This window comes from Elaeis guineensis, chromosome 15 (assembly GCF_000442705.2).
Source record: "Elaeis guineensis isolate ETL-2024a chromosome 15, EG11, whole genome shotgun sequence".
NCBI lineage: Eukaryota > Viridiplantae > Streptophyta > Magnoliopsida > Arecales > Arecaceae > Elaeis > Elaeis guineensis.
Genome location: NC_026007.2, coordinates 67,913,118 through 67,927,975, shown reverse-complemented (window position 1 = coordinate 67,927,975; position 14,858 = coordinate 67,913,118). Strand labels below are relative to the sequence as shown.

At 40.3% G+C, this 14,858-nt stretch overlaps 1 protein-coding gene across 1 annotated transcript; it reads left to right on the top strand.

Moving 5' to 3' along the window:
* Positions 1-5,409: 5,409 nt before the first annotated feature.
* LOC105058389 (photosynthetic NDH subunit of lumenal location 4, chloroplastic) lies at positions 5,410-14,481 on the top strand. Its single transcript, XM_010941311.3, is given in 7 exon segments — positions 5,410-5,590; positions 5,593-5,840; positions 10,666-10,758; positions 13,042-13,102; positions 13,188-13,256; positions 13,893-14,053; positions 14,144-14,481. Coding segments are annotated over 6 exon segments (705 nt in total). The 5' UTR covers positions 5,410-5,424; the 3' UTR covers positions 13,961-14,053; positions 14,144-14,481.
* The last annotated feature ends 377 nt before the right edge of the window (positions 14,482-14,858 follow it).

Genomic DNA, 14,858 nt, shown 5'->3' with positions numbered 1-14,858 from the left:
TTGTCGAAAATTGAAGATTAACTTAATTAAAAAATTTGAGAAGGATATTGTACTCATTTTTATAAGTTAGAAAAAAAATTCACCATCATTTTTTGATATTATGGTGCATCTGGCTATTCATCTTCCAAAGGAAGCTCTTTTGGTCAGACCGATATATTATCGGTGGATGTATCCTACTGAAAGGTAAAAAAGTTGTACGCACTTTATCATATTAGTTAAAAGATATAAATATATTTTTAAAATTTAAATTTATTTTTATTTACAGATTCTTGCATATCCTAAAAAAATATATGCGCAATAAATCATGGCCTGAAGAGTCTATAGCGGAAGCATACATAGCTACAGAGTGTGTCATATTCTGCTCGATGTATCTTGATAATATCGAAACAAAATTCAATCATATAGATCGTAATGCAGATCATGAATGGGGTGATAATGAACCAATGCTGTCTATATTTAAATAAATGATTCGACCCATTAGTAGAAGAAGATATGAATTTATAAATGTGAATGAGCTATCCAAGACACACTTCTACATTCTAAATAATTATGAAGAAATCAAAGATTTCATTGAGTAAGTACCATCTTAGCATACTGTTTAATGTTCTAAGTAATTTTTTCATGTTGATGTAAAGTTAAAAATCATGACTTTTGCAGTAACCATAAGAGTATACTATGTCGAGAGAATAATACGGATGCTGATGATCGATATAGGAAAAAATTTATAAAATATTTGGTGATCTTGTAAGTTGCACTAGTAATACGTTATTTTTAATAATTATATAAATAATTATTTGAATCGATATAATTTTTTATACTTTGATGTAGATGAAATATAAGTATTTCAATAAAGAAGATGGTGCGACTGATGAATTATACGATTTAGCATGTGATTTCGATCGAAGGGTTAACCACTACACATCCTATATCATTGGAGAAATGAGATTTCACACAAGAAAATTTGAGATGCAATGACGGATCCAGAATAGTGGGATTGCTACGATAGGATATGAAGGAGAAGAAGAGATTGAATATTATGATGTACTGATAGATATCATAGAACTGAAGTATGGATTCAGTAATTCTGTATTCTTGTTTCAGTGTGAATGATGGGATATTAACAATAAAAAGATCGATATTCATATCGATCCACACTTTATCAGTATAAATTTTGCACGAACATGATACCAGAATAAGCCGTATATATTAGCAACTCAAGCGAAACAAGTAATATATTTGAAGGATCTAAAGTATCGAGATAATTACACATCGTACAATAAATAACACTAGAGGTATATGACATACCAATCTATTAGAGATAGATGAAAATTGGATTTATATGAAGAAGAAGCTTTTCAAAGGAAGAACAAATATTAGCCGAGCTTCTTGTTAATGAAGAACTTTAACAGCTCCCTTGAATAAGGCTGATCTGCCGCCCAATGAAGTTGAAACTAATTTTGTATTTAATTTTGATGAGTCAGAGGGTGACGATCAGTTCATAAATGATACGAGATAGAAATGACACATATATTGATTATTTGATTCGGAGAAGGATCTACACATTGAAAAGATACAAATATTAATGAGTAAATCTATATTCTTTGATCAATCTTTCTTGCAATAATGTATGTGATGTAATTCTATTCATTAGAATGTAATTTATTTTTCATTATTATTGTTAATATTATATTAATTTATATATAAAAATTACAGGTATGGTATCAGAGATAGACGACGACGTTCGCATTCGCAGTTTACCTCGGAGACTGAGATGCCTTCATGATTTTCACTGCCACACCACTCCATCGTCAGAGGGTCCTGCACTGGCAGGTCCTAGTGAAAGTCCAAGTGAGGCGAGTTCGAGTGAGATGGATCGAGTGATATTATTATATTTTTATATAATAAAATTTAATTTTTTTTTATTTAGATAGCTATCATACTAATGATTTATTTATTATTATTTCAGATCAGTTCTACCATTAGTGAGGTAAGGACGAGGTCCATCGAAAAATCTCGCTCTAAAGCATTGAGATGCGAGCATCCGGGACAGCATCTCCGTATTGAGATATCACCCGCTACATCAGACCCATTAGGAGATAGTGCAGCTATGGCAGACTGAGCTGGGCATCATATGCCGCAGCTACGCGCTGTAATGCTTTTCGATTGGCGTCACGTTGTACCAACTCAGAGAAAATTTTCTACACCAGTTATAGATAAAATAAATTATACTGTGAATATTTAACTAGCATGATATTCTTCTAATATTTTTATTGGTAGAGTGTATTTAATATTATTAATTTTGAGGGATCGCGTGCGGTGAGCTGTAGATGCTTATTTATCTTTACGTTTCAAGAAGTATCGCCATCACATCATCAGCATTGGTACCAGGTGATACAGGATCATAGGATGGAGCAGCGCGGCAGCGCCCTATGACAGCATCACTATGGATGATTGGACTCTCATATGCTGGCATTACGAGGATCCGGTATATCAGGTAACACATCCAAACTTTTTTTCTCTTAGAGATTAATGATTGAATCATTTATTCTTAAATTCAATTTGTTATCTACTAATTTGACTGCTAACTGTACAAAGAAGATGTGCCCAGAACGTCGTGAATCGGGCTAGACAGATCGTATCTCATTGTGGGGTTGGAGGTCATTCACTCATCACATAGAGCAGATGGTAAGTAATTTCTAATTACTATATTTTAACTCTCTAATTATTTAAAAAATTTAATTAATTATTCTCAAATTGCAGAGAGATGGAGATAGTGGCGAGCTTTCTGGTAGGATCGATATCTACCAGCGAATCTACCAGCGACGGTCAGGGGAGTGGACGATGGAGAGCCAGGAGCTTTTTGTAAATTTTTTAATTATTTTTTTCATTCGCAGTTTAATTTTCAGTATGAAATTAAAATAGCTATAACTTTAATTTTTCAGATCGTATGATAGACATCAGATCCCAGCTTATCTCTGAGGGCTCGATTGTATCCACAGATGATAAGATCTGTGATCAGGTACTTGGTACGAGATCCTATTATATTAGGGATCTAAGACATGGGATCACTGCTCTCTCATCCTCACGCTCATCCAGAACTGACATCCATGCTGCCTGCGATGTTCGGCTAGCGGAGGTGCAGAGACAAGCTGAGTAGCAAGTTGATGAGTTGACTGCATGCATCGATGAGTATCAACAGCTTCAGATTCAAATGATGGAGCGGATAGAACAGATGAAGCAGATGATACAGCTGATGAGGCAGCAGCAGATCAGTCCGAGTTCATCCGAGCACTCTCCTTTCCCAGCCTATTCTCCTTCTGTAGATGCCGACACTTGATGGCCTATTTGTGTAGCTTTTTATTTTTATTTTAGATCTCTTATAATTTTAATTTAATATAATAAATGATAAAATTTATTTATAAATTTTTTATATAAATTTTTTATTTTTAATTTATAAAAATATTATAAATATAAATTAAATATATATATTTATAAATTATTTTTTAAAAAAGTATGTGTAAATTATTAACGACAGAATTATTTTTGATAAAATATTGATCGTCAAAAAATATATTAGCAATAAAAAATTGAACGTAAATAATTTTTTTAATAAATTTAAAAATATCAAAATTTTATATTAAATTAATAACGATAAAAAATTTTTATCGTAAATAATTAAAAATAATTATTGATAAAAATTTACATCAAAAATTGCTATACTTGCGACGTAAAATGTACGTCGCTAATATTTTTAAATTTAATTTTTATAAAATTTTTTAATTAAATTAATAACGATAAAAATATTTTCATCGTAAATATTTATTAGAGATAAAAATTTACATCAAAAATTATCTTATTTACGATGAAAAATTTACATTGCTAATATTTTTTTAAATTTTAATTTTTATAAAAAATTTTAATTAAATTAATAGCAATGAAAATATTTTCATCGTAAATAATTATTAGTGACAAAAATTTACGTCAGAAATTATCTTATTTGCAACGAAAAATTTACGTCACTAATATTTTTTTTAATTTGATAAAAATTTTAATTAAATTAATAGTGATGAAAATATTTTTATCATAAATAATTATTAGCGATGAAAATTTATGTCGATAATTATCTTATTTGCGATGAAAAATTTACGTCACTAATATTTTTTAAATTTAATTTTTATAAAAATTTTTAATTAAATTAATAGCGACGAAAAGATTTTTGTCATAAATAATTGATAATTTATTAGTGACAAAATTTACATCGAAAATTATCATATTTGCGATGAAAAATTTACGTCGTTAATACTTTTTTAAAATTTAATTTTTATAAAAATTTTTAATTAAATTAATAGTGACGAATATTATTCATCGTAAATAATTATTTTCTTATTAGCGATGTAATAGTTTGTCGAAAATTATCTTTTTTACAACTAAAATTTTTTATCGTAAATAGTTTTTGAAAAAATAATTTTTTTAACGATGAAAATTTTTCGTCGGTAATATCGATTATTGGCGACGAAATTTTTTTTCATCGTTAAAAATTATCAACTACATCATTATTTGTGACCAAATATTAACAACGATAATTTCGTCGCTAATAACTATTAGCGACGAAAATCTATTATTAGCGTTGAATTTTTTTCGTCGCTAACATCCTGTTCTGTTGTAGTAAAACTACGGTGTCATCGGTATGTCTCTAATCTCAATTTATAGCAAATATGTTACTTAGTAGACCAGTTAGCTGGTAAAGCCAGCATGGAGGAGTGATACATAAGAAGAGGAAACAAAATTAAAGTTTACATGGATCCAAGGTTTCAAGCTATGTCCTCTATTAAAATGGCTACTTTTATTAGTATGGGTATAGGAAGTGTATAGACTCGAAAACCTAAGCCATTTAGATACAGAGGATATTTTCTGAATTTGGGAAATCAAGGTGCATCCTCAGATATCAATTTTCATTTAGAAATTATGTTGAAGCTGCCTGCCTTGTGCTAATTTTCTGATCATGAGCCGATTGGGCTAGCACTGTTGCAGATAGTGTCAAGCTGATGAAGAGAACATGTCACTCTATTTTCCTGCTCCTATATCAAGCCTTGCTAGATTTTATTCAACAGTGCAACCATCAAGTAGGCACCTCGGGTTCTTTCTCCTTTTGACTGCAACCACATTAGATGCTTTCCCAGCATCCACTTCTCTGGGAACCCAATAATGGAAATGGAGCTTTGACAGAGCCATCGCTCTCGCAGGTTTGGCTTCCTTCCCTTTCCCGTGGTCCACAGTACTCTCGGAGGGTTTATTTTGTTTTGTTTTGTTTTATTTTTTTTTGGAAAAAAAAAAAAAACTTTTCGCAAGTTTAACTATTCCCGGCGAATGGATCGCCGGAATTAGTTCAAAATCTTTTAAAGCCACCGAGCCCACGAGTTGGAGATGAGGCAAGGGAAGCCAACGGCCATGGCCATCTCCACTCTATCCGTTGCGGCCTCGAACCCCCGCCTTCTATCCCCGCTTTCCAAACCCAGCAAACCCGTTGCCTTCTTTGCTAAAAACGTTGCATTTCCCCTCTCATCTTCTTCTCTCTCTAGCCAGGACTCAGGAGGGAGGCCGCCTCCTCTTCCACCGCCGGTCTGGGATCCATCCCTGTGTGCAGGAGGAGGCTGTTCGAAGTGGGAATTGGGCTTTTGGCGTCGTTTTCGGTGGATCTGGATGCCAAGGCGACGAGAATCGAGTACTACGCCACTGTTGGGGAGCCCCTATGTGACATGAGCTTCGCAAAGTCTGGCCTTGGCTACTGCGACGTCGCAGTCGGGACCGGTGTCCAGCCTCCGCGGGGAGAGCTTATCAATGTTAGTCAAAAACTCTTATCCTTTATTATCCCATCTTCTATTTTCCTGGACTACGAATCAATGGTGATATGAGATTAGTGAAGCAGTTCTCAAATCGACGACAAAACAACTGTTTTTTATATTTGTTGGGTGGATGTCTGGCCAGGACACCACTTCCCAAGATCCTTTCAGTACCACGCGATGCAGCAGGAAGAAAGAAGAAACAAAACAAAAGGAAAAACAATCAAAATACGTGGATCAGCCACAAAAGGGCTCGCCTCCACGGGGCATGCAAACTTCACTATGAAAAGAAAATTTTACAAGAGGAGACCTCACCCTCAACCCTTGTACACCCAATTCTCTCTCACATAAAGTTTCCCTCACAAAAGCTCTCTCTCTCTTGGAGACCCCCCTGAACCCCTGAAGAGCCTGGCGACCGCTGTCCAGGAGCCTCCTGCTCCTTCTCTCACAGCGCCCTCGCCTCTCTCTCTCTCTCCACGGTTCGTACGGCGGTGAGAAACCAAAACCTCTCGTTCTCTGCTGTGTCTCAGGCCTTTTTAAGCCTTAAACATAGGTTAGAGGGTGATTAGGAATCCTTAATCAAGCCAAATCACGTCCCAAGCCGTCCGATCAACACCGGGAGCTCTCTGGACCCTTAGATCGCGCTCCGGTCCACGGAATAGGGCCGTGGACCGCGAGAAACGAGTGGGAAGCGTCCACGCGGTCCACAGGCCGCGCCGTGGACCACCCGGTCCACGATGGACCGGGGATGGGCCAGCAGGCTGCTGGGTCGCGCGTCCCGCACGGGCCTGGGCCTGGGTCGCGCGTCCCGCGCGGGCCTGGGCCTGGGACGCGCGTCCCGCGCGGGCCTGGGTCCCGCGTCCCGCCCGGGCCTGGGTCCCGCGTCCCACGCGGGCCAGCGGGCCAGGGACTCGCGTCCCGCGCGCCGCCGCCTGCGGCCGCGCCGCTGCCGCCCGCCGCCGGTCGCCGGCGGTCCTCCGCCGCCTCGGTTTTCGTGCTATCTTCGAAAGCTCGTATCTTCTCCATCCGAGCTCCGATTCAGGTGATCTTGGTCTCGTTGGACTCCGTTTTTCGCCGCGAACCTCACTGTGGGCTCAATGTGGGCTGAATCTCGAGGCGTCAAATCCTAACAATCTCCACCTCGACTCGATATTCGGCCTCCTCCAAACTCCGAGAGCTTCTGGATCTCCTCGCCCCCATGCCCTGGGGCAATCGCCTGCTGATCATGGATGGGCAAACATGGGAGTCGAGCCAGGCTGCTCGATCCCATCTCCGTCGTATGCTGTGCTCCTCCTGACCTGAGACCTGCTCGGGGCATCATCCTGCGGCAATAGGAATCTTACCTTGCGACGTCGCCTCTCGTCCTCCCGAGTCTCCTGTCTCGTGCCCGATCCGCCTCCTGGAGCTCCACCTCGCTCTGGGCTCCACCTGGCTCCCGATGCTCCACCTCGCACTGGGCTCCCTGCCAGGTAATAATGTCCTCTGCTCCCCTTCTTCCCCTCCAGCACAATCCTATCGCCGCGTAGCACCCTCAGGATTCCTCCACCAGCTACCGTCCTGTAGCCTCTCGAATCCAGTCTGCTAAGTGAGATAAGATTCCGCCTGAAATCGGGTATGTATCGGACCTCCCCCAATCTCCTCACTGCACCGTCATGTGTCCTCCAGCTGACCGTCCCAATGCCTCTGATCGCACAGCTCGATCCATTCGGCAGATATACAGTGCTCTCACTGTTCTCCAGGGAGTCAAACTGCTCCTCTCTGCAACACACATGATAGAGGCATGCAGAATCTAATATCCACTGCTGGGAAGAAGTAGATACCTCGTCAGATATCTCCAGGACATCTCCATCTGAATCACTGCCGGCCGTCGCTACAGCAGCCACCGTCCGATTTTTCAGTTGAGGGCAATCTCTGGCTAGATGCCCCAACTCTTCACACCGGTAACACCTGGTTTTGCTCAAGTCCCTCCTGGACTTAGACCGCCCTCGATGCGATCTCCTGTCGCTCCGTCTACCGCCTCCTGCACCTCCAGAAGTCATCAAAGCTGAGCTATCGACACCTGAGCTCGAAGCTGGGTTCTCCCTCCTGAGAACCTCGTTCTGGAGTATCGCCGCGGTGACCTCGTCCATCTTGATAGTGCTCTTCCCCACTAGAAGAGCAGTCACCAAGGACTCGTACGAAGAAGGAAGCGACGCCAGCAAAACCAGCGCCCTGGTCTTCTCCTCAACGTTCTCGCCAACGCTGAGAAGGTCGGTGAGGATCTTCTGGAAGTGGCTCAAATGCTCCTGCACGCTCTGTCCCTCAGTCATCCGCAGTTGGTAAAACTGCCTCCAGAGGAAAAGTGTGTTGGTGAGAGACTTCGCCATGTACAACTCCTCGAGCTTCGACCACAGCACCGTCGGGGAAGTCTCGCTCAGCACATGGATCACCACCTCATCCGTCAGGTACATACGGATGGTACTCACCGCCTGCATCTGTAGCCGTTTCCAATCCTGCACCTCCATGGTGGTCGGTTTCTCATCGCACAAGAGAGCTTCGATCAACCCCTGTTGGATGAGCACGTCTTTCACCCTTGCCTGCCACAAGGAGAAATTGCTCTTACCATCAAACTTGTTGATCTCCATCCTGATTGTTCCTGTTTTCTCCATCTTCAGTCTTGCTCACCACCACTGCAATCTGCGTCCTTGTACCGCCTTGCTCTGATACCACTTGTTGGGTGGATGTCTGGCCAGGACACCACCTCCCAAGATCCTTTCAGTACCACGCGATGCAGCAGGAAGAAAGAAGAAACAAAACAAAAGGAAAAACAATCAAAATACGTGGATCAGCCACAAAAGGGCTCGCCTCCACGGGGCATGCAAACTTCACTATGAAAAGAAAATTTTACAAGAGGAGACCTCACCCTCAACCCTTGTACACCCAATTCTCTCTCACATAAAGTTTCCCTCACAAAAGCTCTCTCTCTCTTGGAGACCCCCCTGAACCCCTGAAGAGCCTGGCGACCGCTGTCCAGGAGCCTCCTGCTCCTTCTCTCACAGCGCCCTCGCCTCTCTCTCTCTCCACGGTTCGTACGGCGGTGAGAAACCAAAACCTCTCGTTCTCTGCTGTGTCTCAGGCCTTTTTAAGCCTTAAACATAGGTTAGAGGGTGATTAGGAATCCTTAATCAAGCCAAATCACGTCCCAAGCCGTCCGATCAACACCGGGAGCTCTCTGGACCCTTAGATCGCGCTCCGGTCCACGGAATAGGGCCGTGGACCGCGAGAAACGAGTGGGAAGCGTCCACGCGGTCCACAGGCCGCGCCGTGGACCACCCGGTCCACGGTGGACCGGGGATGGGCCAGCAGGCTGCTGGGTCGCGCGTCCCGCACGGGCCTGGGCCTGGGTCGCGCGTCCCGCGCGGGCCTGGGCCTGGGACGCGCGTCCCGCGCGGGCCTGGGTCCCGCGTCCCGCCCGGGCCTGGGTCCCGCGTCCCACGCGGGCCAGGGACGCGCGTCCCGCGCGCCGCCGCCTGCGGCCGCGCCGCTGCCGCCCGCCGCCGGTCGCCGGCGGTCCTCCGCCGCCTCGGTTTTCGTGCTATCTTCGAAAGCTCGTATCTTCTCCATCCGAGCTCCGATTCAGGTGATCTTGGTCTCGTTGGACTCCGTTTTTCGCCGCGAACCTCACTGTGGGCTCAATGTGGGCTGAATCTCGAGGCGTCAAATCCTAACAATATTTATGTTTGCATTTTTGATAGTTTTTGCGCATAAAAAATGAGCACTGATTCTTATCGGAGTTGGAGTGAAAGGGTTTTATAGGTTTTGGATTTACTGGATATGAGAAGAATCACCTTTTTTTTTGGTCTCTTTAGGCTTTAGCTTATTGAAGTCTGTAGGTAGTGTAGATGGAGGTGTAACTATGGCAAAGGCACGCTAATTCGTCAGCCAGTTGTGGGTATCACTGAATGAAGTACTAATTATGTTATGGAAGATGGAAAAAGAAATGTGGACTAAATGAAATATGAAATTGACTTCAACAAGTGATGGAGGGTTAATGGGAGAACAAGTCACTGAGGAAGCAGAGCTCAATGGGAGAACAAGAACTGCATTATTCTTCTTAATTAAAAAGGGAGCATTTCAATAGGCAATTTGGCATGAGTAACTCGTTTTTTTCAGAGATCATAGCACATTGACGTTGGCTTGTAAATTTCGGATATGCCCACCAGAGAGAGTTTCTCTTCAACTTACAAAAGTAACAAAAATTACTGCTACCTGAACAAACATTAATGAAATCATATCCAAATTGGACCTTCTTTTTTTATTCCCATTGTGATTTGTTAAAGAGAGAGACAATTGAGATAACTTGTTGCAACCACTTGATTCTATGTTTCAGGAGAGAGACAAAAAATCAATTATATGATTCTATTATCTGTTTATATTTATATGGATTAATTCATTTGATACATATGGATGTACTTCTTGTATTCTTCATTGAGTCTAAAAAATGTACATATGAAATTCCAAGTATGTTGTCATATTTTGGTACCATTGCATGAATCCAATACTTGCTACTCTTTGGCTTAATGAGAAAAGCAATGTTTGTCAAATCCAATGGTGGCTTTTATGGATTGTAAGACTTCTTGTTGCTTCATGTCTAAAAAATTCTACCATATTTATGCTAATGAAATATTCTTAATGGGATAAAATTCAAAAACTTTGATCTGTACCTTAGTTTCAGCTCCAATCACATTCTCATCATTAGTGCGCTAATGGGCTATTGGAGCAGGAATGGTTTATCAGTCTGGTATCATGGAACCTTTATCAACTGCTTTTTTCATTCTTATTACAGATTCATTACACTGCAAGATTTGATGATGGTACAGTATTTGATAGTAGCTATAAGCGTGGGAGACCACTCACTTTGCGTATCGGTGTGGGCAAGGTACTTTTATTAGTAATAATGATCTTTTAATTTTTATTACAGTATTACATTTAATGTCAATTTTGGCAGTCAGAATAAATATGAATGATAACCAAGTAATAATCCATATGTCCGTGGATTTGCACGTATAGCTGATTGTTTTACCAATGCGTGACCATACATTGGAGCTTACAGAATGACCAGATAAAATCTTTTGTTTTTCCATATGCTGAAATGAAATATTTCTCCAGCTAAGGCAGGCTCATTAAACAAGCTGTCACAAAACTTATAGGATCTCTGTATATCTGGTTATATGCACATACACTTTTCTTGTAAAAAAGAATTCTTATCTTGGAGCTTGTGTATGTAAGAGCTGGTGTTGTTGAGAATAGAGAAGCAATTTTTTCATGGTTTATGAGATATAATGATGTGGGAGCTGTTTGGTTATGAAAACTGTACATAGAGTAGGCCTGCCATTTATTAATGATGTCATCAAGTGGAATTAAAATTAAAGTTAAACTGCATTGCCTTGCATCATTAGAACATGATAGTAGAAATAAAGATTTCAACTTTTGTGTATGATTATATCATTTGATTGTGAGCTGGAACTTGCTCTGATACAACTCAATTTCTCTCATTGGTTAGGCAAATCAATGGAACAGAATTGGCCTGGATTAAATACAATATTTTTACAATTCTACAATACAGAAGATATTGGAAATTTTTCTCAGCCCATAGCAATTTGGGATGGATTGTTTGAAGTTTTAGTGGAAAAGGATATTGTTTTAAATAAGAAAACTTGTCATATCAAATCTGTGGAATTTCATGAGAAGAACTATCAAGAAAGCAGAACCAAATAGTTGAATAAAGCTTTTAAGTTATGACAATCGTTTTGATTTAAGGTTAATGTGACTAAGAATTGTTTTAAGTCTCATATATATAGCATGTTATTAACACGATGTATCTTTTAAAAGCTGTAGAAATTACTTTTTTGTTAATTTTTTCTGTTTTCTAAAACAACACCAAAACTGACAATGTAGTATTTATTGCACCAAGCTTATTAGGTTTTGTGCTGTTATAGGCTGGATGGGCTGCATTCCTCTACCATCTCTAAATTTACAAGTTATCACCAAATTATTGTGTTTGACAAGTTCATGGTAGCATCGGGAATGGATGATCACATTCTCTTAAAATTGAGTCCAAGAGCTTTAAAGCCAATTCCTTTAACTATTATGCTTTGATAACAAATTACGAAGCACGTGTCACAACTCACGACTATGGCTATTAAAATGGTATGCTGTACTGCCATGAACTGCCTGGTTTGGGTGTACCGGGGGGGTGGACCAGCATGGTTCCGGCCACTCAGTTCGAGAAATTAGCGAGTGAGGGGGAGAGGAAGAAAGAAAGAGGAAGAGAGAGAGGGAGGGAGGGAGGGGTTGGCAGGGCTTGCCAACTCCACTTCTAGATTCAAAAAATAAGAAAGGTCCTTTTTTTTTTTTTTTTTTTTACAAATCCTTAAGTGATGTCGGCAAGCCCGGCTGACCTCACTTAAGTCTTCAAAAAATAAAAAAGGACCTCCTGGCCCCCTCTGCCTCTCCCCCTCCCTCTCTAGGCGTAGCAAGGGTGAAGCTCCTGTTACATAGCACTAGAGGAGAGGGGGCTCGAAAGCCCTCTCTTTCTCTCCCTCCCTCTCCCTTTCTCATCCTCCCTTCCTCCCTCTCTCTTTTTACCTCTCTCTCCTTCTCCCTATCCCCCTCCCTTTTTTATTTTCCTTCGTCGGCACGGGCTAGAATGGCATGGCATGGTATCATACTGTACCATACTGTCGGCCTATCAGCATGGGTGCTGGTTCTAGTATTGTAGACCTTGATTGAAAGTAAAATTAACAAGCAAGATATAGAAGGTAAAATCTGCCTGATATTCCATATTCTATTGGCCTTTATCTACATGTGACATCCTAAAGACAAGCAAGCGCATATGTCATTATTTATTTCATGATGGTCTTGTGCTTGGAAGTTGGAAGACATAACAAATGGCGGCACAAAAACTTATTCCTAATAGACAAACAGAATAAGTTACTTTAGATAGTAAAGGAAGGGTAAAAAAGTAAGGCTCATGACTATCATTGCTTCCTGAGAATTATGAAAGCATGCTGATATTGTTTTTATTATTAAACATCCTGAACATGCACAATACTAATGGGAAAAGGTGCACCTTCATTTTTTTTTTCTTGATTTTTGACACCAAACTGCCATGATATTAGATTTCTTTTGCAGTATTGCTCAGTTTCATTTCTGTGTGCAGGTCTTACCAGGATTGGATCAGGGGATTTTAGGTGGTGGTGGTGTACCTCCAATGCTTGTTGGTACGATTTCAACCAATGAATTGTTAGATGCATATTTGTGTGGTAGTCTCACTTAAGTTATACAATTGTCTCCAAACTTTGACAGGGGGAAAACGCAAACTTCTCATACCGCCAAAGTTGGGATATGGTCCTGAACCAGTTGGTTGCTTTTCAGGTCAGCTACAAGTATTTATCAACCCTTTTGTTTTAATATCTTTGTTTGCTTTCTTCCAATAAAGTTCGCCACATTGTTATAGTATTTTAAATCTGCCTATTTTATATGAACTTAGACTTCATAGATTAATGCTTCAACTGTTGTACATAATTCTTTTCTCGAGAAATGCAATGGAGATGTCACCAACTGTTTCAAGCATAGACCTCTTCCAACTGGAGAGGGATGCCAATTGAACCAAGGCCGGTTGGCCTGTTTGTAGTTCTTTTCAGCAGTCATAAATAGCTTTCTTATCCTAATCCAGACATTATCACTGCCTAAATCATACTTTTTTTTATCAAAATTCACTCTTAAGTCTTGCCCTTTTTTTTTTTGTTGGGGGGATGGGGGCTAGGGTTGACATGATCTTAAAAGTATTGTTTTGCCTTCATGTTCTTTGTTCTGAAGGATTGCCAAGGCATGTTCGTTGCAACCTGATTTAGATATTGATGAATATCAAAAGCTACATAATTTAGAAGCTCTCTTACATTCTACATGTTGTAGTAGTTCTTAGACAAATAACATGACAGTGTAACGTCTGAAACCAGAAATTTCTATCAATCTGAGCTCTAAATTAAATTGAAGACTCATTTTCAACAGGAGACTGCAACATCCCAGGTAATTCAACACTTCTCTATGACATTCTTTTTGTCGGAATCTACAAGTGAACATCACCATTGATAAGCTTGCGGCATTCGGTGGACGAAGAGATCACATCAATGATTAAACAGTGAGAAAGAGATCACATCAATGATTAAACAGTGAGATTTTCAAATTCTGAATTTTTCCTTAGGGTTTTTCCATGTCAGACTTTATTTATGATCATGACTCACACTTAAGAACCCTTGCAGCACATCATTGCTGATGCTGACAGTTCGAAAGCAGAGTGAGAACCACTGTCTGAAAAGCAGAGGACTACTTGATGCTTGAACAATGGATGGTTTGAACATAACAATCAGTACTTACTGCCATGTGTGTTACTGAGAAGCACAAAATTTTCATGTCAGAATTAAATTCTTGCTACCTAGTACAGGCAGAAGAATCAGCACTATTCTCTCCTTTTCTATCATCTGAATCCTGAGATCCATCTTGTATGTATGTGTAGAGCTATTGGATTCTTATATTTTATGTTGTATCCATGCTTTTCTAAGGAACTTGTGGGTGGAAAAGAGGAGGCTTCATGCTGGAACCTAATGGTCATTTTAGCTGGTTGGGTTTGAGTAGTTCATGCTAGCTGTTTCTAATCTGGCAGCAGTCATGATATAATGACCTAAAATAAAGAAATGTAGTGAAAAAGACCACTTTGCACTTGGACCCTAAAACAGATCTTCCTATTACATATAAGCCCCTCATAATTAATATTTATGCAAACAACCCTAAAAATTTGATGTCTGGAAAATTTTTTGTTTCCAGTATTGGACGTTAAGAGATGGCTCAGCAGTCAAACCGGGTCTTCTTCCTTTTCTTTTTCTTTTGGTTTTCCTTTTTTTTTTTTTTTGTGAGAGAGAGAGAGAGAGCAGTCAAACCATATCATAAGTGAAAAGTGTACCCTCATGAGTTGCCCTC